At 44.3% G+C, this 26228-nt stretch overlaps 1 protein-coding gene across 10 annotated transcripts in view; it reads left to right on the top strand.

Annotated features, from left to right (window-relative positions):
• The window catches only part of DCUN1D3 (defective in cullin neddylation 1 domain containing 3), a 31753-nt gene extending 8335 nt beyond the window's left edge, over positions 1-23418 (top strand). For all 10 annotated transcript variants that reach the window (XM_072942715.1, XM_072942713.1, XM_072942714.1 and 7 more), the window contains 2 exons: positions 20562-21097; positions 22698-23418. In XM_072942715.1, coding sequence (XP_072798816.1) covers positions 20667-21097; positions 22698-23181 — 915 coding nt within the window. In that variant the 5' untranslated portion in view covers positions 20562-20666 and the 3' untranslated portion in view covers positions 23182-23418. The remainder of the gene's footprint in view (positions 1-20561; positions 21098-22697) is intronic.
• The last annotated feature ends 2810 nt before the right edge of the window (positions 23419-26228 follow it).

Raw genomic sequence — 26228 nt, 5'->3', positions numbered from 1 at the left:
ATACAACTCAGGAACAGTCAAATGGAAGAGATGCATAGGGCAAGATCTGAATTGGGGACACAGAACTTCCATGTCCCCTTTGGGCATGTCAGCCTCCGAGCACACTGATGTGCTCACCAACCCTGAAGCTCCCCTAGCCTTGTTTCAATTTCAGTTGAGATTCCTTTATTTGGCATAATTGATTAAAGCATTGGCATTGGTGATTAAACTCCAACCACCCCTCCCTTCCCTGTGGCCTGGAGGTGGGGCTGAAAGTTCCAACCTTCTGATCATGTGCCTGATCTTTCTGGTGTGGCCAGCTCCTCTCTGGAAACTCATAAGGGCCCATCCTGACTCACCTTGTTAGCTTAAAATCCTGTTTGGTCCAAACCCTGCTCCCTATGAATAACAAAGTTCTCTCCTATCAGTAAGGAAATTCCAAGGGTTTTAGGAGCTATGGTAGGAACTGGGGACAAAGACCAAATACATTTTTTATTATACCACAGTAATAGTCCACTTTTGTGTCCTGTAAGTAGTAATGGAATAAGGTTACCTAAAGTTGATTTGGATGATAAGTAGTGCGTTTACTATTAATTTGATGACTTTTTTTTTGGTCAAGAGTGCAAGTTGCATAGCTTCAGATTACAAGGAGCAAATTCTTCCCTCAATCAAGATGAAATGGCACTCCCAGAATGTGTTATGTATTCTTGAACTCTAATGCAAGAAAAGAACTCACTTAATAAGAAATCAGATACAGAAATCATGTTTCCTTTCACTGTGAGTTTAAAAAGATTCAGGTGTACATTGGTTAAGAGCATCGGCCTAGAGTCTGAGTTTGAGTTTGAACTTTACCACCTACTTGCTGCTTGACCTTGGATGAGCCACTTAACATCTCTAAGCCTCATTTCTTTCATGTATTAGGTGAGGATAATCACAGGAAATAGTTGTGAGGATTCAATAAGAGTGCATTTGAAAGACATGGCACATTGCTTGGTATATAAATAACATTTAATAACGAGTTATTATTAGCTACATGCATATATGGCTAAACTCACATAGATTTGCAGCTCCCAAGGGGCCAGAAATGATATCATTTTTGCCTTCTGTTAAGTATGGCACTGTGTATAAAACATTGCTAGGCACAAGGTAGACATGTTATCTGTCACTTAAAAATAAAACCTGCCCTGGGTACCTGGGAAGTACAGGAGTAACTCGTGATGGAAACTTCCAGCCTATTTCCAAAGCTGGTCTAAAACCCAGAGATGGAAAATCTTCCTCCTGAAACCATAGAGAGCATGCGTGAGTCTAACAGTGGGGACAGAGGCTCAGTGGCTAGGATATTGTTGGATCAAAAAGTGGGAAACTGATCCAGGAGACATTTTTATCATTGGCAGTGTGCCTTGAGGTTCAGTGAATTGGGCAAAACCACATGAGTCTATGGGAAGGAAACAACAGATTTATTTCAGCCGATCCAGACAGTCTTTGAGAGTCAGCTGGCAAGTGTCATGTTGTGTGTGTTGCTTCTCAGTGAAAGTGAGAAGCCCAGATCCACCGTCAGAGGGCTTACCAGCTGCTTAGGGTTCACTTACAGATTAACTCCCCGAAGGCTGGGTCTCTAGTTCTCCCTGTAGCTTACCCATCTGGGGATTCTCTTCTGGTGGGACCATCTCTGGACTCAGTTCTAGATTCCAGTCTAGACTCTGCCACCAGTTACTGTGTGTCCTTGGGCCAGTTACAGACCCTCTTTGAGTCTGTTTCCTTAACTGTGACAAAGGATTTGGGACCAAATCACTGTTTCCCAAAGTGTGGGTTTGATTACATTCTTACTATATGTGCTGCTGAAATGAGCATGCAAGGGTGTGCTTTTGTGCTATTAATGGTACATGAGATGATTTTTGCTGCGTGAATACTTTGCATTTATTGGTTCTATATTTTAATGTGTATTAATGAGAACAACTAGCATATTATACCTGTGACTTCATGGATGATATTAAAGTGGATATGATTTTTTTTTTAAGATTTTAAGAAAAGCCTTAGGGAACAGTATTATCATGGTAAATGGATATGTAAGGTCATAAAGGTCGTGTAGGAATGGCTGAAGTTTGTAAGTTCTAAGATTCAGTAATTCAAGTGCAGTGCCACACCCTCCTTAAGTCTCTGTGGTGATGGACACAATAGAGCAGGTCTAAGTTTGAGTGGCTTTAAAAACTTGCCAAACTCCAGCAAACTGACAAATTTATGTTTGTGCATTCATGGTGAAAATACCCATAAGTAAGTTGTGTAGAATTTAAGTTATTATAGATGTTAGTAGTGGTAGCTTTTTTTTTTTTAATAAGAAATGAGTAATACTGCTTCCTCTTTCAGTTCTAGCAGTTTCCTCAAAACCTGGATTGATCTTTAGTTCCTTTCACTCTTTGGTGTTGGAACGCCAAAGTAGGAGTTAGGTTTTGGTTTGTTCTGGGGAGGGAGAAAAAGCCACGCCCCCTCTCTTGAATGTGGGCCCGTTCCTGTGTTCTGGGTCCTGGAAAGTCGAGACTCTGCCCCATCTTAGTGATCTGTACATTACTTCTTGCTGGTAATACTGAAAGGTATAGTATGATGTGTGCCCTAAAATGAAGATAACTCTGAGGCAAGCTTTATTTAAAATCTCACTTTTTGTCATCTTGCTCATGACACAGAATTAGTGGGGGTCTTGAGAAGTAAAATGAGCAGTGGTAGAAATGAAATAAACTATTGTGGGAGGTGCTTTCTCTTCAAGCAAAACCCAGAATAAAAATGAAATCTCAGTTGCGTAATAGGAGCCCAGAAAGCTGGTTTCTTGATTTTTTAAGTGTTAATTACCTGTGTTCCCTTGACATTTTCTGTGTATCTTAACACTGTCATCTTTCATTATCTACATTTGGTTGTTAGCCTCTGTTCTGCAAGTGATTTTGTTCTGTAATTACCTTAGCATAAAGGGTCACGCATCTGGTATAGCTCCTTGTGATAAATTGTTTAATGTTGCAAATTGTAGTTTTTAAAAATTGCCGTAAAGATGGTTCCAAGTCCGTTATCTTTCTGAGCTGTGTGTTATCTAGTCAAGATTAGGTTAAAATAGAACAAAATGGTGACAGTGATGTTGCTCAAGATTTTTTCTTCCTCCTTTATTTATTTAATACAAAGTTCCTACATGACTTCATAATGAGAAACCCAGATTCCCACCTTAGGTGGAATCTAATGTTCCAAGCCACAGGCTCTCAAACTTTGTAAATTTTGGTTTTGTCATTCATGCTTATCTTGTCTTCCAAGAGAAGTGGTGACCTGTGTTATTTGGCTCATTGAGAAAGGGAAAAAGCCTGTACTCAAGGCTATATTCTGCAAGAGTAAAAATCTCTTTTCTCACTTAAATCTATTTCATGACATGCATGACATTCACCCTTTGCACAGATTCACAAGAGCCACCCTACTCAGGGTAGATGTTGGGTTTTTGACAGAGTCCGTTTCCCTTGGTGCAGAGGTAAGTCATTATTTATGGATAATTGCCAATGAGTCTGCAGAAATTCTGAATGGGGATGTGCAGGGGCTGTGACATTTACCTTTGGTCTATAGACTAGGATTTGCAAAGCTAGAGTGAGGTTATTTCGCTTTCTTCTTGGGAAATTGCCATTTGATCAGTAAGTCTTGATTAAGATCTCTTGTGGGCAGCTGAGTGTTGGGCTTTAAAGATGAAAGCCACATTAAAAAAAAAAAACTAGTCTTTCCTAGGCATACAGATAATTATTTCCATGGTAATATGATCGTCACAGAAGTAGAAGCACATTTAAAAAGATAAAATATCATTTTGAGTCAGAATGAAAGATGTGCAAACATAGTGGTAGAGTTCGAAACCTTTTCAGGCCATTCTTACATGTTTCCAGCACCACTTTGGTGTTCTTGTGGTAGACTAACCTTTTAATTCATCTGAATTCATCTTACAGTCTTTTCACTTCTAAAATAAAATCTTTTCAGGATGTTGGAAATTTGAACTTTCGTGGTAACTTCAAGTAAAAAAAACAATGTGTACTTTAACCCTTTACTTTAAACCTCCCTAGTTAAAGAACCAGAATTACTCAGTTTATCAGAGCATTTGCTTTTCTAAGTTTCCGGTGCAAAACCATTCCTTGGCCTAGCAGAAAAATGATAAAAAGTTAAGCAACAGGTAAAATCTTTTCTATTTGCTTTTCCCCCATTTGGAAGGAAACAGCTTTTCCTTCCCTCTGAGCAGTTTGGCCTGAGTTCCTTCTCTTTCTGATTTGTAGCTTTGCTATTTGCATACAATGCTTAAATGGACTCACTCAACAAGTTCTGAACTCTCCAGTATTTAGTACCTTTGACTCAGGCTAATTAAGCAAAATAGATTTTGATAACAAATAGCAGCTTAACAGAACAAAACTTTTTAAAACACACTTTTAGTAGTACTCAAGGTTTCCAAACAGATATAGTCTGTTTTCTAAGGAGAACCAGACTATGTAGTTTTCAAGTAAAACATATATGAGCAGAAAACCAGCTTCCCCAGACAGAATGTGGATCATTCAGAGGACTTCTGAAACTCCAAACTAGTCTTGTAAGTCTTCTAGAAAAATTTGGCCTCCAAACTTGATTCTCTTCCATTGTACTCAAAGTAAAGTATGTATACTCTGAGTTTTTCTTAAAGGCCAGACCTAGGGTTGGATATATGCTGTTTGAGGGAAAATAAATGTATTTGTTTATGTGTTGCCAGTTTTTCATTCCAATAGATTGGAGTGCCTTTTGTGGACCTTGTTCTTAAGGACCTTATGGTGTGGTAAGAAAACAGACCTAACAACAAATAGAAAATGTTGTAAAATCTGTCCCAAAATGTCAGTGCTATGAATGAAGGTGTGAAGGGGCAGAGGGGGGTCTGGGTCAACCTGAATGCATCATGAGAGGAGTCCTATGGGAAACCTGAGCTGGGCTTGAAAGACCAAGACTAGAGAGTGAAGAGCCATTCCAAGCACAGGCAACAGTACATGTAAAACTACAGGCGCACGAGAGGCCACGGCTTCTTGGGAATGGCAGATGTTTCAGTATGCCTGAAGGATGTGGAATGAGAGCGGTAAAGTGACAGTAGTTGAGGCCTTATATGCCTTACTGAAGTTGGATTTTATGTTGTAGGTGAAGGGGAACGATTCAATAATTTTGAGTACTTACATGGGCTATGTGTGTATTAGAAAGATCGCTCCAGTGGCAGTGTGGACGAGAGATTGGAGGGAGCAATCTCAGAAGCAGGTAAACAATTTGTGAGAATGCTGCAGTAAAGATGGCAGGGGCCTAAACTGTAAACTTACTGAGGAGGGGTAGATATTCAGGAGTTAGAGCTTTCAAAGACTGGCATAACCCGATGAAAGTTTATTGCTTGCATGTCCCACACGGATTGTAGGCTGAAGGGTGCTCTGCTCCATACAGTCACTCGGAGACCCACGTGATTGGGTTCTACAGTCGTGTGGTGTGCCACCTCTGCTGTCTTGGTCATCATGGCAAGGGAAGAGATGGCTGGGGTGTCATCCGCCAGTTCTCTGCTTGGGCTTGGAAGTGACACATGAACATCTGTCTACAGCCCTTTGGCCAGAAATAGACTCATTTCCCACCTAACTGAAAAGAGGCTGGGAAGCTGGGGGAGCTGATGGAGTGTTTGGTGAGGTTCTCTGTCTGTGCTGCAGTGTAGGGACTTGAATAAGGCATTTTATTTCTGAGCTTATTTCCTCATCTGTAAAATAGGGGTATCAAGAGTACCCTCGTAGGGGTAATCTGGGGGTGGTAATCTGGGCATGGACTGCTGTCACAGCTGTAAAATGCCTAGCGTTGTGTCTGGCACAATAAAGATATTGAAGGGAAACTTTAAGTTTGATCTTGAGATTTTCTTACTATGAGTCATATCTAATCAGTGGATTATAACCAACAATTAAAAACCAAATTTTAAAAAATATACCCTCACTAGAGTGAGGGTATATATTGCTTCATGAAACTTTTGAGTTGTGTGTGTGCACGTGTGTGTGTGTGTGTGTGTATGTATATGTTTGTGTGTGTGTGTGTGCATTTGGCCAGGATGTAACATGTGTTTCTCACTGAAGGTTGTAGTTAAAGTCTGAAAGACATGGGTCTAGTTCAAGCCCTCATTTTGTAGAGATGGAAAGACTTAGCATACTAAACAAAAAAGCTCTCTCTATTGTAGTATAGTTTTTTCTGAAAGAAGCAGTTTAAACTTTATATCTTTAAAAAGTTGACTTGAGAAGCATTATCCTTAATTTTGAGAAAGAGTAAAACACAAGTTTGAATTGAGAAAGCGTTAGGTGCCAGTTAGCCCTTTTCACGTTACCATACACATTCCCTGCCTTCTTGGAACTTAAATCCAAGATGCCCTCACTAAACTGCAACCTTTCTCTTCTGTGCTTGCCATTTTTAACTGTTTGCTTAGGAGCCATGAGTGTTTATGTTCCATAGGAGTAAATAATGTATAATGCATTCAGGCCTTGAATGCGTAGTGGAAATGATTGTCTCTTATAATACAGTGTCATCATAGACAATTAAAAAAAATCAGTCAGAAGGACTTACTGGGGGAGAAGTTAATGAAATATTTTCTTCTCTGTTTTTTTGAAAAAAAATTTGTCTAGGAGGAACAAGTGTCAAGAGTTTTAAGATTGTTAAGTGACTTCTTTCGTAATGAGTAGTTGATGTCAGCAAACTGATGTGCAGTGAGCAGTGGTGGATAATGACTCTTCCATTTTGATAAGCCCACTGGTGACATGAGTCGTACCCTGGATGAATAGGAGTTAATCCTGGCTGCTTGGCAGAAGTGGATTTGTTATATAATTTATGGTACCCAGAAGCCCTTTGGGGAGGTCTTTATTACCTTATTAGCAAAGACAGTATCCATCTAGGCCTGAAGATTAATTTTTGTTGTTCTCATCTAGCTCCACTGATTCTCATAACTGAAAGGGTAGCAGCTTGTTGTTAAATGCTGGCACTTGGCTTTTGCTTTTGACACAAAGGTATGTTAATCAAGAATAGGTGTTAGAAATCCTGAAATGTTTCAGTTAGTGATTTATTAATAGTTTAGAGGGTTTTTTTCCCCCTCTTAAACTGCTGAAAAATGAATCATATTCAGGGTTTCAAACGTTTCCTCTTTGACTAGCCTCCAAAGAGGTTTATTAACATTTATCTTGTAAATTGCTGCTGTAGTTAATTTGTGTCAGTCCTGCCCCTGCTAAAACAAGTGGAGAAGGAGTGTCAGGTTAGTCTTCCATCTGTCTGACACATTCACTTCTTAGCACTGTTACCGGTGGGTATCCACTGTTAAACAAGCCTGCGCTGTTTTTTATGACTCACTGGGAAGTCATGTGGTGGTGTGATCCCCGTCCCCAACTACCAGCACTTAAACTTGTAATTTTCAATATATTGTGTTAAAACAGACTTCTACTTCTGGCTATTTTTCTTTTCAGTTTTAGACCTAAAATTGGAAGCTCTATTTTTATGAAACAGTCTCCTAGAAAAGTCACTGGTGTTGCTACCCGCAAATACTGGGCCCGGGGGTGGGGAGGGCAAGAACTGGCTGTTTCACACGGCTCGACAGAACGTGTGGGCCTGCCAGCCAGTGGAGGTGGAATCTGCCCTTTGCTTTCTTGGCAAGCGTGTCTGACTTTGAAAGCCCTGATTAGGACTTCAGTTCTTGGTCTTTTCTTGCCGTTGCATGAAACATAGCCCATTGTCTCGGGGGGTTCTGAAGAGATGGAGGACCTTGATGGTCCACATCCGTTATTCTCTTTGTACAAGGTTGTGCTTCATCCCTCAGGGTTAAAAGCCAATCTGTCATCAGGCGAATTTTAGAAAATACTTCAGTGGAACAAGATATCTTAAGAAGTGTAAAACTGGCGGTGAGTTCTTCATGCTCACTGTGCAGTATGCAGAAAAGCTGCTGGCCTTTGCCCTTGCATCTCTAGACACCTTAAATGTGATTCATTTGTTTTTCGAAGTAGAGAAGAGGCAGTTCAGACCAGCACCGGAAGGTTTTTCCACTGGGGTTCACCTGCTTGGCAAATGTTTTCAGCTTCCTAGACTGCTGCATGGCTGTGGCTTAAATAAACTGTCTGGACGTCCACCCTTGCTAAAAGGAGAGCGATTTCCATTATTATGTGATTTTTTTCCAAGGGACTGAGGTGCAGGTGAAAAAGAGGCACAACAGGATGAACATCTCCCAATTTCAGCTTCAAATTTTGGCTTTTGCTGTGTTTGAGGTGAAAATTAGCTTGTGGAGTGAAGAGAGATGGGAACTGTATACTGCTGGCTGTGTTTGTATCACATTATCTGATAAGTGATGGGGGTAAGGAATAATTGGAACATTGAGACAATTTCCTGCTTTCTTTTTGAAGGTAGTAGAGTGTTGGGAGAAGAGGAGTCCAGGAGAAATTGGACCTTAGGAACCAGCTCTTGAGAGGTGAAATTAAGTTCACTTTATATCCTTAGGGCTCAGATCCCTTTACTGTTGAGTATTTGATAACATCACATAATTAGAATTGATATCAATAGCTGCCATTTATTGAGAACTAACTATGTGCTAGGGACAGTGTTAAGTGTGTCAGACTCATTTATTCAGTCATGTATGTGTGTCTTTATTGGAAATACATACATTTAAAGTGCACAGATTCGAGCTGTGTACAGAAGTGCTCATTAAATATCAGTGATTATTGTTCATTCAGTAGACATTTGACAAACACTTGCTTACATGACACGGCTTCGGTGCACGGGACAAAATGGTGAATACGATTAAATCCCTGCTCTTGTGGCAGTTACCTTCTAGCAGGGGGAGCGGACAGTAAATAAGTTAACAAGAATTTCAGAGAGTAGTATGGTGTGAAGAAGTAAAATAGTGGGCTGGGTAAGAGGGAGATGGCACTTCAGTTGGTTGGACAGGGGACGCATCTCAGCGTTTGAACCGAGACCCATCTGACTTGAAGGAGCCGTTTGTTCTTCACAGTGACCCTTTGATTGTCCCAGTTTTCAGGTGAGAAAACAGGTGCAGAGTGATTCAGTATGTGCTGGGGAGTAGGTAGAGCTGGGCTGTACAGATCCAGGTATTCTGTGTCCAGAGTGTGTCCTGTCCTTCCCAGAAGGTGCAAGGCTGCACTGGAATGGCTGTAGGAGCCGCAGTCTCTGCAGTTGGTTTTGAGTGAAGGGAAGGAATGCGGTTGCAGTGCAGGTAAAACCCTCATGTGATTCAGAAAAGCTGCATGTAATTTCATGGACCCCTCCAGTCACGGGATGCAAAGTTTGAGTCTGAGTGTATGTGTATATGTGCAATTTATTCTGGGGTCGAAACTGTCTTCAAATTTTCAAAGGTATTCATGACCAAAGAACTTCTGACACTGCTGCTTTATTTTACGATTTTCTCATATTGGTTTTTTTGTTGTTTGTTTCTTTTTCAAATAGAGCCCAGCTGCTAGGGCAGAGTTTTAACAGACAGCATTGTGATGGCCATTAGGTGGTGGCAATTTTGTCAGGTCATTATGGGCGGGAAGTGGACAGGAACTGGGCTGGAATCATCAGATATCTTCCTTTGCCAAGCCTGAATACCACGATGCCAGCCACCAGGTATAGAGCTCTATTATTTAATTATCTGCGTATCTGTATACATGTTAATGTACCCTTTGGCCTCGTGCCATATGAATGCACATTTGTGAAATAAGTAACTGTTTAAAAAAAAGCAAAAGCCTGAACCTTGGGGTGGGAATGTATTTCCAATAAAGACACACAAACATTAGCATTTCCTGTCACCGTCTTCAAAACCTGAGTACTTTCTAAATAGGCTCTTCAGTGCTTGAAACCAAAGAGAAATTGTTTCGGTAGTAGTAATTGAAACCTAGAGGGTAGCCAAGTTCTGGTCAGGTCTGGTCTTTCAGTTTCATAGGATGTGGTTTAGATCAAATACCTATTTCAGTCAGAAGATTAATCATGTTATTGCATGGAGAAAGACTTCCAGGAGCTCTTGCTTGACAGCCTTTCACGTGGTGTCTGAGTGCTGGGAGGCGGTTCCTGCCTGGGAACCTGACGATGACAGGAAATGTATATACAGTAGAATAAAGCAGCTGTTAAGAGCTCTGCGCACAGCTGCTTGAAGGAGGCCTAAGGTTGTAAAAATTGCAACCAGCAAGGTTCTTTTTGCTTCATTAATCATACCATCTTTTAAATAGCAGCCTCATGGCCCACCCAGTTACAGTGGAATTTTACAGTTTGCTCGAGTTTGGGATCATTGGTCCTGGTGTTCAGCTAAGGTTCCCCCTGATATATTGGGTTGAAACTGTGGCCTAGTAAGTTGGTCTTGACCGTGGTGAGTCTCTGTGAGTAGAAGAGATCTGAGTGACACAGCTATGTCTTGAAAGGGACTATTTTTGTTGTGACAGAAAACTTGGCATCTGGCTTATATGTAAAGGGAGAATTTATTGGCTCATGTAACTGTGAAGTTCAGGCTTTTATCTGACTTGAGGTATAGTTGGAATCTCGGTGCAAATAATGCCTTTGGCACTGATTTTCTCTTTGTCTCCTGGCAGTGATTTTATTCTTGGTTCTCATAAGCATTAGAATTGAGACCACTCTGGTAAGAAGGGACTGTTCAGTCCTCACAGTGACCCTTTGGTGGGCAGTATTACTTTCCCTGGTGTTCTTTCTGGTAAGATGACTGTGACAGCTCAACCTACTTTGCTTTCAGTGCTCAGATTCACTCTGTCTGGCTCAGGTCACCTGCGTATCCCTAACCCAGTCACTGAAGCCAGGGGCATGGGAGGCTGTGATGGGCTTGGAGCACATAGTCCATTATGAGCCCCACCCAACGACATGGCCAAGAGTGAGGGAGAGGGGATCTTGGAGTGAACGTTGGGTAGCCACCTGGATGCTCAGGGGCAGACAAATCTCTGCTGCAAGCAGTAATATCCTTTGGTCCAGTCTGAAGCTAGAAAGCCGCATAAGAAGTCATGGGCTAAAGCCAGCCTGTTAACCATTTCAGGGGTGCCACAGTTCCATTTTGAACGGGTCTCTGGCTCCCTTGGGACAGTGGTTCACTCAAGTTCTATTCCATGGGTCAGACCCTTCTCCCCGTATGCTAAACCTATGGTAGAGGGACTGTTGTTTTTTAGACCTTAAGATGTGCATTTTCTTTTTTGTGGTGGTGGTGGGGGCATGAAGCTTGATTTTCCTTTTGAAAGAAGAAATTGGGAAAATTTAGCTATAATTGAAAGATATCCTTATGGTTAATCTCTTTCTGCCCCTTACTCTGCACCCCACCCCCTATCATTTAATAACACTGTTTTGAAATCCTCGGAGCCAATATTGTTGGATTTGCAGTCTTTTGATGTCACTTATAGTAAAGCAAATGGTCTCTCTCTTTACTTGTTTTTCCATCCTCCTTTGCTGGTTTGATATTTTTCCTTAAATATAATGTCTTAAAGTGCTTTTGGTAAGATTTTTTCTTTTTTTTTTAAAGAAATTGAATGTTATAAGATGATATTGGGAGAAGTACACATTCCCAAAACACTCCCTGACAGCCGTAAGTTGACACTACTGTTTGGTGAATTCAGATTGGATTATATATATAATATGTCTTTTTTTTGCATAGTCTTTGATCTGTTGATCCACTTCTAGGAGTTTATTCTCAGGAAATAATTATAAATGTGCTGAATTTTAGCTGCATGTTCTGTTTATTATCCGGGTATTTCTAATAAGAGTGAACTGCTGGAAGCAAGCTCAATGTCCAACATTGAGAGATTAAACTGACAAATTATCAGTGGAAGACCCGACTATCAGATATGTTTTAACAGAGAGTCTCAACCTTTTTGCAACCCCTCTGCAGTGCAGCACCAAATTTTTGACAGGTTGAATAGTAGGCTATAAATAGTCCATGGGTTATGTGAAATAGCTGGTGTGTTAGTGGTGACACCAGTACGGCCATTGAATTGCTGCTCTTTTAAAAGCATTTGATGAGAGAAGATTTATATAAAAAAGTGTTCAGTGAAAAAGTTGGCGAAATAGAATGTACAGTATGACCCAGTTTTGTTTAAAAGTTCAGTGTGCATAATATGTACATGCATGTGTTTGCGTGTGCCATCCATATGTGCTCATATGAAGGACTGAAAGGTTACACTCCAAAATATTAATTGCAGGTAGTGGGATGTTAGGAGACCTTTTTTCCCTCTTTATGCCTCTCCGTATTTTCTAAATTTTACAGAATAACTATGTAACGCTTTTGAATTCGGCGGCAGGAAAGAAAGCCTTAGTGGCCCCACTTCTCTGCTCAGCTTACTGATGTGGTTGAAAACATATTCTTTTACTGAACAAGTCTTTATTCTGTGCTTCTTCCTCTTCCTGTCTGCTGTGCACCAGCAGTCAGCTTCTGTCATGGGCCGCTAGGAAAAAAAACTGGTAAATGTGGCCTTAATGAATTTGGACTCTTTTTTTTTTTTTCAAACGACTCACCCTAGGGGCAAGGCCCTGTGCGGTTTTATTTTTCTCTGTTTCCTTGGCAAGTCTCACAGTGCGTGGCACATGGTAGGGTTCGGGTAACTATTTGCTGAGTTACTGGCTTGCAGAGTAACAGCTATGGATGGGTGAGAATGGAAGGAAGAATGAACTGTTGGTGCAGATGTGTGGACTGGACTGGGTGTGGGTGCAGGAAGAGGTACAAGTGAGGGTGCTGGATTTTTTTTTTCTCTTTTTTTTTAGAATTGGCAAACATTTAAGAAATTGATTAGTTTCCATGTGATCAATCTAAAGCCAGTTTAGAGGAAATGTGGCTCTAGAAGCCACATCTATACATTTGTGGTCATTCAAGTGTCCAAGACATTTATCATCTTTATATTGGGTTCCTTTCTCATCTCTACTCATTTCACAATTTCCTTTCTTGCCTTTCTTTTACTTAGATGTGAAACCCAAATCTCATCTCCTGCTATTTTTCAGTCACTGCTGCCTACTGAATTCCTCAAAAGGTGGCTGAAAAGTAAATAGTTCATGGGGTAACTTGGTGTTCGAGGACTGATTATCCATGTCAGGTAAACCTCCAGGGTGGCTGGTATCCATATGCTAACTGCCAGCAGGGAATCGGTGCCTAACCAGTGGTTCTGCGTCGGCTGTGGCCTAATGAGGCTGTATCCTGAGGACAAGCTCCAAGCGAAAATGGGAGGTAAAGAATGTAACAGGCAGACCATTTTTACCATAAAGCTCAAATCCAAGGCAGCCCTCTGGTTTTAAACAGGTAAAGGGAATGAAAAAGCTGGAGCAGAAGCAAAGAGAGTGGCCAGTCTAGAAATGTGGTGCCCCTTAGTGACACCTGCTCACTTTGCACGTCAGTGGTTAGTCAGACCTGTCCAGATCAATGGTGACAGCAAAAAATATTCCAAGTGTGGGTCAGTAAAATAATTGAGCTCTTTTTTGGTTATTTTGAGTCGTATGGGATTAAACATGTAGCTCACCTCTGGAGCCCAGAGACCAAATGTGCTTGATCATTCGGTGTTTGGAACCTTTACAGTGTGAGTGCGTGTTGGCTTGGTTGTGTTTGGCAAGTCACATTTGCTCTGGCCAGCCCCCCTGGCTTCAGTCCTCAGGCCTCAACTGCGCATATATTCTTTTTAGTATGTTTGAAGTATGCAAGGTAAGGAACAGTGAGAATCCTTTAAAAAGAAAAGAAAAAAATTACTTCGTACAGAGCTGGCTGGTCTCAGTCTTGTGACCTAAGATTATTTTACAGAAATAAAACCAACTGGCTTATTTTCTTTTTGAAAAGATTTTGTCTTTCCTTCCTCCCTCTCTGCCTTTGCCCCTCTTTTCTTTTACGCTTTTGAGATTGGTTGATGTAGAAAGTCATGTGTTCCTACGCATCCCTAACTGGAACTGCTGTCTGAGCTCGCGGCTTGCAGTACATTTTAGGACAAAAAGTTTTGTACAAGCGTGAAAACAGCAGCAGACGGGTCTCGTTTGCTTTGGCAGAGGGAACAGCTTTCCTCCCGGGAAGCTCTGGGTAAGACCTAGTCTCCAAAGGTGATCTTGTAAGTCTCAAGTTCCGAATGACAGCGAGTTTAAAGTATTCCCTCAGTCTTTCCTCCTTGTTATTTTTGCAAGTTTACTCTCTAGGAAGTAGCTTATAAACGGGCACCACCCATTTCCCATCTTTTTCTCAGGTCGTTCAGCGTCTGCAGCTGCCAGTTGGGATCAAGAGGCTCTTGTGGTCTTGCTTTGAGGCTCCCCCAGGGGGTAGCTTTTGCCAGTACAGCCGCTTCAGCCCCTGGCAGCTAGGTGACTGGCATATACAGTAAGCAGTAAAAACATGCACCCAACTAGCTGTGCAAACCGTTTGGGTGAAACTTGGAAAGATGGGTTTCTTCTTGCTAATACATAGAAACACCAGGATCTCTCAGTGGCTTCTTGCTTCTTAATAGACACTGGATGGGAACAGAATGGGAGGGGTGGATTGGACTGGTCCCTTCTCTCAAGGAAATCTCAGAGTAGATCTCGAGTGTCTTGCCGACACTGTCAGCATTTGCTCTCTGTGTTTTAGCTCCTCGTTTCACAAGGCTGTTCCTTGGGTGACAGGCTCCCCGTCAGCAGCCAACACAGCATTCCTTGGAGTGAGCTTCCGGCCCCAGCCAGCTGAAGCAGTGAGCCAGCTTGCACTGGTCTGTTTTCTGTATGTCAGGGCCTATTTCTGACCTTGCGGAGATCAAACTAAGATGATGAGGAGAGGGAAGGCTGCAAAAACAGTGTGATCTTTTACCTCCTGTTCAGATCGGAGTTCCCCTGCTTTCTGGCTCCTTTTGGACTTTTCTTGTTTTCCCTTGGCTCTAACAGGCTTGGGCAAGAGGTATGAGAGCTGTTCACTCAGGAGGCAAAATACAAATTCAGAATTTCAGCCTCTTCGGATGCCAAAAAGTGAAGGGAGTCCCACAGTATTAGACTTGGTGGAAGGACTTAAATGTCGGGATCACAGAAACTCAGAGAGGCTAAGTGACTTGATCAGAGGCACACGCTGCTTGGGAAGGTCCCAGACCGGAGCCGAAGGCTTCCTGGGAGTTTGCTCTATTCCTGGTGACTCAGTGCCTCTGGAGTGCATTTAGGTGTTGATAATGTGTCTTTTCTTCTTGGGCCGTCGTCCTCTCCTCAGGGGAAGGGTGTATCCTGGCATACATCACAGCCGAGAACAGCAAGTCGTGAGGCCAGTGATGTAGAATGGCAAGTTCAGAGTCAGACTGCCTGGGCTTTTGAATCCCTTTTCCTTTATAGACTGGCTGTGTGATCGCAGGCCAAATCCCTTAAACTCTGTTCAGTTTCCCCCTCTGTAAACTGAAGATTGCATTATCTTCTTCGTGGAGTTACAGTGTGTCAAATGTGACAAGTCACATCAATCTTCTCAATACACATATATATATATAATTTAAAAGATGCTGCTATTAATAAACATTTCCTCTCTCATTAAAATCCTCTCTCAGTTTGGACCAACCAGATTGGCCCTCTGCCTCCTTCCTTTCCACTCCACGCTTCCAGTCATTGAAGGACCAGAACAAGACCCATCTTTGTGAAACCTTCCCATTGGGTAGACTTTGGAGTCTGACAGACTGGTTTTATTTCCTAGTCCCACTGCTTAGTGGCTAAGAAACCCCAGTTTCCTGATCAGTAAGAGCCCTGACAAGCTAGGTGGTGGTGAGGTTTGAGGTGATGGTGTATATGAAGCATACAGCCCTGTGTTCCTCTCATCAGTCCCTCCACCTTTCTTTCCATAACACTGGTTCACGCTCCTTTCTCCTTTCCTGTCTCCATTCGCACTGTGCCTTTGTGTGGTTAGCCCTTCATGGGGATTCTGTTCCGTAAGAGGTGGTTCTGTCTCAGAGGTAGATAGTAAGTCCTGGCAGAGAGGACTTGCCTGGTCCTCACTCCATAGAACTGCCTAAGACAGCAGCAGCCTCCCGGCCTCTCTTCTCTGGCTCTCTGTGGAGCCAGAGCATCCATAGGGACCACGACCTCTGGGATTGCCCTCAGCCCAGCAGAGCCAGCTTCAGGCCCGGAGCCGGGCAGGCAGCCAAGCCCGTCCCCAGGAATAGCAGCTGGGGCTGGCACAGGGGAAGAGGGAGGCTGGATGCTGATGAGCAGAGGAGGAGGGAGGGAAAGAGAGAAGCAGAAGAATTTGGCGCTGAGGCTGAAGGCGAAAACCTGGAGGCTGGTCTTGCTGTAGCGTAAACTGAGCAGTTCCTGTCTCTAGGCTTTCAAGTAAACCCACAAAGATGTGCCTGGAAGTAGGTTTCCTGGTTTGTGACTCCCCCCTTTTGTTCTTCCTGCCTTTCCTTTCTTCCCACCCCTCCTTGTCCCTTGCTCCATTCCAGTCATGTGTGTCTCCTGTGACTGGAGGGCAGTCACTGCAAGGGCAGGAGAGCTGCTGTGGGTGGCAGCGTACCCGGCCTGCCCCAGGAGACCCGGCCCGGCTGCTGAGAAGAGCACTGCTCTAGGAGAAGGGAGGCTTGATTCTGTCACCAACTTCGCGATAACAACTATAATAAAGGCTGGCATTTACTGAATATTTTTATGAGCAGAGCACTTTACATGGATTATTTTGTTCACCCACCAGTCCTTGAGGTTCAGCTGTTCATTTTAAAATTACATGCTGATAGTCACAGAGTGGGTGCCATCACCATGATTCAGATCCAGGTTTGTCTGTTCCCAGAGCCCATCCTCTTACTCGGTTCCAGCTTCTCCCTTCCTAGAAAGCTCCTTGACCTCGGTGTGCCTCCGTTTCTTTTCCTATGAGATGGGGGTAATTCCTTCACAGAGCTATATCTGCACATAGCTGTTATAATGTAGTAACAAATACAAAAAGTTTGCATTTGTTAGTACATTACAGTGATAGCTGTGTCGATGAAATTGGGCTCTGGGGCACCCAGACTGTTTGAGGTTTCTACTTCAGAGAGGCGGCAGGAGGACCACTGGTCAGGCAGTTCCGTTAAATGCGTATAAATGAGTAGCAAGCTAAAAATCCTGTCCTTTGTAGACCCACAGAGCTGGGACTCGGTGGAAAGGGAATGGAGTCTGCAACTGACTGGAAGCTTGCCCCAGGTTAGGGGCAGGGAGTGACCAGCAGTCCACAGTATCCATAGGGCACAGCAGACACCCAGCTTGATTGTATTCAGGATCAGTCCACAAGTCTTATGCTACAGAGAATCTGATCCCTCATGGATTTCTCACCAGTGATGCATTTGAGCAGGGTCAGTGCTAGAGTTCAAGAGACCGTTTTTGAGCGGGACCCAAGTGCATGATCAGCATCCTGTCTGAGCCTGGGGAAGCCGAAGCCTGGAGCCAGGGTTCGGATGGGACAAGCTGAGTCGCCTGTCAGGCTGACCAGTTACTGCTTGGCTGTTAATAACAGCAGTAGCTGTCATAGCAAGTATTTTCTGTGTAGGGGACAGTGTGTGCCAGGTGCCCTTTACCTGCATTTCCTGACTGAATCCTTAACAACTGCTCTTTGAAGTAGCATTTTGCAGGTTGAGGAAGTTCAGGTTTTGATCAAGGTCAGACAACCAGTGGCAGTGTTGGAGCTTTTAACCATGCTGGTGGGCTCAGGCATCAGAGGTTTAAGAACTCTAGTCCCTGCCTCTGGTGAGGCTGACTCTTAAGGGCATCCTGCCTGGGAGAGGGCAGTGGCTGGGACGCCCTTCTTGAGCCTTGAACACTGGGCACAGACTATGTGTTCTCTTTCCAGTGCCCAGTTGTAAATCTTGCTGCTCTGGGATTGCTGTGGCACCACTCCTGAGCTCGGGATCCATCCATTGGTGGGATTTCCCTACATGATCTGATGTAGGTGGGCTTAGCAGTCTAGCCTAGTGGTAAAAGGTCCTGGTTTTTCAAGCCAGGTTCTGCTTATGATCTTGGGTAATTTTCTTTGTGCCTCAGCTTCCCCTCTGTTTAAATGGGGTTGTGGTGAGGATATCGGAGTTTTAATGTCCGTAAAGTGCTTAGCATAGTGCCTGGCACGACATCAAGTGTTCAGTAATTGATAACTGCTGTTACTAGCTATTAACCAACCGCTAGTGGGTCCAGGGAGACTTTCAGCCTTAAAACACTTGACGTGCTGCCAGCCTGGGACACAGGGCCGAGCACCATGATTGCACCTGGGGAAACCTCTGGGCGCAGAGAACTGTTTTTCCAGAGACGTAGACACAAAAGAAGGGAGCCCATGGAGTCATCAGGGCCGTGCTCATCAGATCTGGAAGTACTTCCTTCTGGCTTGAGACCACTGCCTGCTTCAACTCACAGCTGGGTGAGGGTGTTTCAAAGGAAAGGCCCAGAATGGAAGAAAGGAATCCAGCCTTTTGGCAGCACTTCCTGACTGATCATCTGTCAGAATGGATCTTTCCCCTCCTTTTTTCCATCTGCTGGGCATGTTGAAAGCCTTCAGATTTCAGCTGGTTCTGCTGTGTCAGGTCACCAAAGATGCTTTGATGTGGAGGGCTGGTTGGGTAATGGGTTACGGCCTCTTTGGGAGGCCCGTCTGCTCTGTCCCTACCTGAAGGCCTTGGCACCAGGATTTGGAGGAAGCTGGTACAATGAAGCCTCTGTCCAGCAGGGGCAGCGGTGAGTGGCCTGGGGGAGCTGGGTCAGTCAGAAGCCAGGAAATCCTCTTTTCCTGCCAGGTACCTGGTCTTCCCTCAGCAGCAGGAGCCGAGCAGCAAACCCTGGTGAGTCAGCGTGCCTGGGAGTCAGGGCTGCCGCTCTGTTTGCATGTGGGGTTTGTGTAGGTTTGGGCCTTTTGTTTCTTTCAGCACGTTAGTCTTCAGGAGCACAAGTCTGGAAACCAGACCCTCCACATGGTACAGTCCTGCTTGTTTTGAGACAATTCAGCTCGAACACTTGCATCCCTTGTGTGCTGGTCTTCCAAGAATTAACCCCTTGCCTTTTCAGATTTTAACAGGTTGTGCTTCTTGCTTCCTAGCTATACTCTAAAAGCATAAAAAACTTAAAAAAAAAAAAACTTGATTAGGTCTGTCATTTTCCACACCAAAAGCCTTGTGAGGGTTTCAGTGTGTTTTTTGAAACTTAGGTGAAACTGCACGTTGTTTAAGGGCATGTACAGTCTTGTCTCTTTGTCATTCCTCCTCTTTGAGGGTGGAGAATGGGACACACCCAGATGTGATGAGACTCCAGTAACTACAGGAATGATCCTGGTCTTCATTTTAAACTTGTACACTCAGAAATTCCCCTTAGAATTCCTTCTGAAGATAACTTCAAATTTATCCAGGTGCTATTTGGAGGAAGCTTAAGTTCTTTAGGTAAAGTTAAAACTCCAACTTTCCATTAAAAGCACCCTGCCTTCTGCCTCACTGCCAGTATCCTTCGGGCTTTGAATTTGGATTGTGAAGGTCTGGGGAGGCATGGGACTGACATTGATTTGGTCTGTTTTCCCTACTACACTTCTGTCTCCTGGTCCAAATTTCTATTAACATTGTAATTTTAGAGGCTGCACTTGCTATACAGCAGGTGGAAAAATTTTACAAATACTAAATTTTAGATGGATCTTCTAGTGGACTGGCTGAAGGTAAGAATAAGAGTCTTGAGTAGATAGTCTTCAGAGAAATCACCTCACCCCTGGCCCAGCAGTTCTGTAAAAAACACTTTTTAGTTATGTAAGTAATAAGTAAGCCACAGTGATGAGTTTGTTATATATTGGGGCAGACTTTTCTTTTTCATCTAGCAATTATCTTATCACTTAGTGACTGTATTTGGGTAAGAATCAGCCCTTCTTTAAAAATGGAGACACCCTCTTGGAAGACTGGGCCTGGAGGCCGTGTGGGACGTTCACAGTTAGTGTGAGCCTGGCTCGCGTGCTGCTCACCACCTTGCCGGCCGGCGACTGGGACCCTGAGTGTGGCTTATGGCCTTGGTGGGTGGTTCCTGTAGGCGGTAAGAGGAGGGTGGAGAAAGGCATTTCATCCACTGTGTAGGTGGGCCCCAGGAAGGAATTTAAAGGAATCAAAGGCAATTTTTACTTCGTTATTTGGTGAGGACTCTGCTTGTAGTCTTGAGTCTGCAAATCCTTTACCTCATCTTTAGGCCGTGATGAAACTGCGTAATTGTCTGGATGTGGCCACCCCTTTTCCCTCCTCATCCTACTTCAGAAGACAACCTGGGAGACTAGAAGATGATGTTTTTATTTGCACCTTCTGGGTTAACCCCGGCCCAAACAACTTCTCTTATGTGACGGCAATCTGGCAAGACAAATTTCCTTTGGAATATTTCTAGCCAAACTACAGTCTTCCTCGATACGTTCTGCACACGAATCAACCTCTTTGTAATCCATGTTACCTTAAGAATTTTAGGAAATCTTGCTTATTGGCTCTCTGTGTGCCCTAGCCACTGCATTTCCAAGGTGAAGGTATAGGCTTGTGAGGGAGGTGGTGATGAACTTGGGGTATCTCCCTGGCTCACGCTTGGCTCATTGAAACAAAGTGGTGTGCTGCTCACTCCCTGGAGGGGAGCTTGCGGACTCCGCCTCCCTGTCCAGTGGTGACTACTCTCCGATTTCCTTCCAGGTTGGCTGGCTCCTCTGGCTGATGGCATGTTGAGGCACACGGGCCAGTGGCAACGAGGGCATCCGATCCAGAGGGGGCCACTCTAGAGGCCAGGTCACCAGCATCATGGGCCAGTGTGTCACCAAATGCAAGAATCCATCATCAACTCTGGGTAGCAAGAATGGAGACCGTGACCCCAGCAGCAAGTCACACAGCAGGCGGGGTGCAGGCCACCGTGAGGAACAGCTGCCAACCTGTGGCAAGCCAGGTGGGGATATCCTCGTCAACGGGACCAAGAAGGCAGAGGCTGCTACCGAGGCCTGCCAGCTGCCAACATCCTCGGGAGACGCTGGGAGAGAGCCCAAGTCGAATGCCGAAGAGTCTTCCTTGCAGAGGTTGGAGGAGCTGTTCAGGCGCTATAAGGATGAGCGGGAGGATGCAATTTTGGAGGAAGGCATGGAGCGCTTTTGCAATGACTTGTGTGTCGACCCCACGGAATTTCGAGTGCTGCTCTTGGCTTGGAAGTTCCAGGCTGCTACCATGTGCAAATTCACCAGGTTAGTCACAAATACTTCGTGTTACCAGGTGAGCAGAGGAGGAAGGAGAGCACCATTGGGTGGTGGTGCCTGGCTAGGGTAGAAGTGGGTTGGCTTCAAGGGTTTGGGGTGAGTCTTAATTTCTTTTTCTGACCACTTTCTCTAAAGCTGTTTAGCCGCTGAAAAACTGGGCACCCACCAGCCATCTTTGCCTGAAAGTTAAATGAGGAGTAATCCGTGTTACCAAGCTGCCACCCTGCCCCACTGCTGTTTCAGACTTTTGTCTCTTCCTTGAGTCCTTTGCTTGTCAGTTCACTCACTTCCTCACTCACTTGATACTTGCTGTACACCCGTCACGCGTCAGGCACCGTGAGTGCCGGTATGGTGAATGCCACTGGGGACGTGCCTCTGTGCCTGCGTGAGCCCAGGTGCCCCGTCTCGGTGTCCACACATTACCCTTGGCCAGCGTATGTGCCGGCAGGGCCAGCTGGCCCCGGTTGTCAGGCAGTAGTTGTGTACATTGTTATGGTCACGCGTCCCTGTGGAGGATGTGTTTGGGAGACAACATGGCAGGGTCACCCCCAGGTGTGGTTTGCAGACACTGGATTATAAGTAGGAAGAACTGACTTTGAGAACCCCTCAGTATAATGTCTAGCCCCGGGATAGGTTACCGGACACACCTCAGACGTTCTGTTTTAGCAGAACCAGCAGTCTCTGAGGAGGTGATCGACATTTTTATCACCAGAAGGAAACTCCATACTTATTAACAGTCACTCCCCACTTCTCCCTTCCCCCAGGCCCTGACAACCACTCAGCTACTTTTGATCTTTGTGGCTTAGCCTATTCTGGACAGTTGACGAAATGGAAGCATGCGACATGTGGTCTCTAGCGACTGGCTTCTTTCACTTGGCTTGTAAGCGTCATCCGTCTTGGAACATGTATCAGTACTTCCCTCTTTTTATGGTCAGTGTCCGTTAGACAGATACACCACATTTGGTTTACCCATTTATCAGTTGATGAATATTTGAGTTGTTTTCACTTTTGCTATTATGCAGAACAATGCTGTGAACACTTGTGTACAAGTTCCCCCAACACAAAGTTTTTGTTTTTTAGCAACAGAACTTTGATCTCTGGTGGCAGTTACCCAGGTTCATCCAGAGTCTTTGGCTCCGAAAGCTTCCCTTGGCAGTCACCAAAAATATTCCAAAAGCAAACACCTTGTAGAGAATCAAATGGAAAACAGAAAGACTCCCTGTCTGGGAGGAGAGTCTGCGGCTTAATCACTGTCGCAGAATGGGAAACGGGCCACCGAGCAGGAGCCTTGAGCTGTGCTTTGGAAAGATGAATAGACGAACCATTGTCAGCCGCCTACCACGTGCCAGGCACCGTCAGAAGCAGTTGACGTGCTGACTTGCTTAGTCCTCACCAAAGCCCTGTGAAATAAGGTGGCACCCCCACCGTGTGACAGATGGAGAAATAGGCCTACCGTCAGCGGAGGGGCCGGAGTTCAAATCCAGGCCACCCAGCCTCGCGGCCGCGCTCTTAATTACAATTCTGTACTGCGTCTCGCTAAATGATAGCGTTTACAGTTACTAATTGTGCCCCCTCCTTCCTGTTGCAGGAAGGAGTTTTTTGATGGCTGCAAAGCAATAAGTGCAGACAGCATTGATGGGATCTGTGCCCGGTTCCCCAGCCTCTTAACAGAAGCCAAACAAGAGGATAAATTCAAGGATCTCTACAGGTTTACATTTCAGTTCGGCCTGGACTCTGAAGAAGGGCAGCGGTCACTGCATCGGGAAATAGCCATTGCCCTGTGGAAACTAGTCTTTACCCAGAACAGTCCTCCGGTATTGGACCAGTGGCTAAACTTCCTAACAGAGAACCCCTCGGGGATCAAAGGCATCTCCAGGGACACTTGGAACATGTTCCTTAACTTCACTCAGGTGATTGGCCCCGACCTCAGCAACTACAGCGAAGATGAGGCCTGGCCAAGTCTCTTTGACACCTTTGTGGAGTGGGAAATGGAACGAAGGAAAAGAGAAGGGGAAGGGAGAGGCGCACTCAGCTCAGGGCCCGAGGGCTTGTGTCCCGAGGAGCAGACTTAGTGGCTCTGTCTCAGGGGCAGCAGCGAGGACCTGCCCGCTGCCCTGCAGCCCACCGAGGAATCGGACCTTTCTGGAAATTACTGAAGATCGGATATTTTCTACTTTACACCTTTCTCTGCCTTGTATCTGAAAGGGCTCTAAAATGCTGTATCATGTTTTAGGCACTTTCTTCACTTTTTGGTTATTTTGGTTATTCCTTTTTTGGGGGGGTTCCCCCAAAATATTTGAACCTGGTTACATGTTGTGTTTTTTTTTTTTTAAGCCTTCAGATAGAATAAGCCTGCCATTTCTTGCACAAATTAAGTTTTTTGGGGGGGGTCGGGGAGGGTGTAGGGCAGGGAGGGGGAATGGGACAGTTAGGTTGAATTATCATTACAAAATGATACAGTGCCAGATCTCAGTTTTGCATATTCTTGTTTTTCAGGGCAGGTCTGTACTGTGTGTAGTGCTGTTTACATGGTTGAATTTAGGTTGTAATAATTATTTTTAAAGATTTACACAGAGTTGAATAGCAGTGTTAACTGTTAACCACATTGCATTAATTCCCAGGCAATTTAAAGCTCTTGGAGAGCCAAGGCCAGCCAAGAGCATTTGTAGTCTAGTTATAACCTCTTTTTAAGCTAATTTATCTGAAACCCTTATTTCCCCCACTTCTTGCTCATTCCTCCTTTGACCTATTTCATTTCATGTTGAGTTTATCCATCAACATGCTGCACCTGTCAGTCAAGTGAGCAGTTTTTTCGATCACGTTGTACTGAGAAACCACTTAAAGCATTGAATGCAGAGAAAGCAGTGCTACCTCAGTTTTGCTGGAAGTAGACTTTGATAGTTTTCTTTGACGAAGTTTATGTATTTTCATGTTGTAAGTGGAAATACTTTTTTTTTTTTTTTTTCATTTGCCTTGGAGCCAAAGTTTCTGTTCCTGGTGGTCGGAAAACTGTGCCTGCCGGCCAACTGACTTGAAGGAAAACTGTGGTATGGAGCTCTGCTTGAATTCTTTTTTTTTAATTTTTTTGAGTATCATCAGCTTACTTGTCTGGCAAGTGCAGAAGCCTGAGGCTGGCCTGAACTCTGCCAAACAAATACAGAAGTGTATTTAATAGCTAAACGTGTGCCCTTTCCCTTCTTGCTGCACCCACGTTGTCACTTAAGCCCCAAAAGTTATTTATTATCTTCTTTGTAAATGTCAGGCTCATTTGGGGTAATGTGATGACTGTTTAGGTTTACACGGCCCTCTTCCCTTACCCCTAAATATGTGTGTATACATATATAAGATATGTATATATTTTACCTATATAAAATATATATATACACATATATGTATCTGGATTCCTTTGTTTCTCTACCTGCTAAAACTGGCTATAAAAGGGAGCTGCCTTCAATATATAAAGTATAAGAAGAATGCCAGGGAACATCATAGTGGAGGTTTTTCAGTCTGAATTTGGACCATTTTCACTAAAGAGGAGGTGAACTTTCTCAGCCCTTTCCTCCCAAGAGGGAGTCCCGTCCCCCCAGACTCCCACGTGCTCGCTCCCTGAGGCCAGCTTGGGCCAGGCTGCCACACAGGAGCTGACTGGTCCTACCTGGTTTCAGTAGAGGGTCCTCTTGTTATTTTTCCATTAAAAAAAAAAATGTCCTCATAAAACTATACTGGCAGGGTGGGTGGCAGGAACTTGTACAGGTCAGCTTCCAACACTTTGGAACAGATTGAAAAGGGAATCTTTTAAATAAAAAACTTACAAAAATATTTATACTCTTGAGGTAATGAGAGTTTGTCTATTAAACATCTGGAGTTTTCCCCCCTGACTTCCCCCATCGCCTGCCCAGGTACATGTCTCTCAGCCTGGGCAGGAATTGCTTGTTTTGAGTCCCTTTATTTAGTAGCCTTACGGCTTCAGGCTCCCATCTTTACAAAGATGATTTAAGGAGTTTCTGCAGTTGATGTTTTCCTAAAATTGGCATTGACATAAAGAACGCACTTGAAGTTTGACTTTTTTTTTTTTGAATCCCAGCCCTGACACTTGCCCCTTTAGAGGGGTGGATGGGAAACTTTAAAATCAGCCAGTGTGGATCAGTGATACTGCTGGAAAGGGGATGAGGGTCTCGGGCCAGATGTCTGGCCTTGTTCTAGCCTAAGACACAGGATCCTCGTATAAAGAATTTCTAGGGGTCCCAGCAGGGTCTGTGGGCTCAGCTATAGTCAGGGTGCCTAGACTGAGGTGTTCACAAGGCCGTCTTCTCATCCAGCCAGTCTGCAGCCCCCAGTTTTTCCCACTACTGGAAGGGTAAAGGTAGGCTGCTCCTAGCCAGGTATGGAGAAAAGGGTACAAAAGAGGTAAACACTGAGTGTCTTGAGGACTCTGGAGGACCTGGAGTCCTTCCCCAGCCTGTAAGAGGGCGATCCACGCATTAAGTGTGCTGTAATTGGTGGATTGTTTTTAAAAAAATTCAACTATTCAGCTTCCCCAACCCCATGAAAGAGCCATTTAAAAAATTACTTTTGGTTATATTTTTAATGTTTGTTACAAAAGTGCAGATGAGAAGCCAGAAAAGGAATGGTCAGGGAAGGACTTACTTTCGCTTCCAGGTTTGAGCCCTTGAGGCAAGGAATTCAAGCTTTTGCAGTCACCTGGGCCAGTGCCTGACTTTCTCATGACCGTAGGAAAAGCGGTTTTTCTGCAGAGAGGTCCAAGGTGGGGGTGTGTAGGATTTGGAGATACACTTCTGGGAAATGGAAGGTCCCTGTTCCTCTTCTCCTAGGCATAGCTTTGTTGCTTAATGAGTGAGCAGTAATTGTGTGGGAGAGGCCAAATGCCTGCCTCTCAGGTAAGCCAGTGCACCCTTCACTTTAACAACGTGACACCAGGGTGGTGTGGTGGTGTGGAGAGGGGCAGGATGTGGATGTCATTTTAAAAATAGGCAAATAGCTGAGAGTGACTAAAACAATGTTGGGAAATTGCTTGGATTTTGGCAAATGGCTTCGTGTGTGAGCTTCTGTGTTTCTTTAGTGATTAGAAAGCTATATGAGATGAGGTGTGCTCCACCGG

The sequence above is a fragment of the Vicugna pacos genome, chromosome 18 (assembly GCF_048564905.1).
Source record: "Vicugna pacos chromosome 18, VicPac4, whole genome shotgun sequence".
Lineage (NCBI taxonomy): Eukaryota > Metazoa > Chordata > Mammalia > Artiodactyla > Camelidae > Vicugna > Vicugna pacos.
Note: the sequence above shows the minus strand (reverse complement) of the source record. Positions and strands in the feature narration are given on the sequence as shown.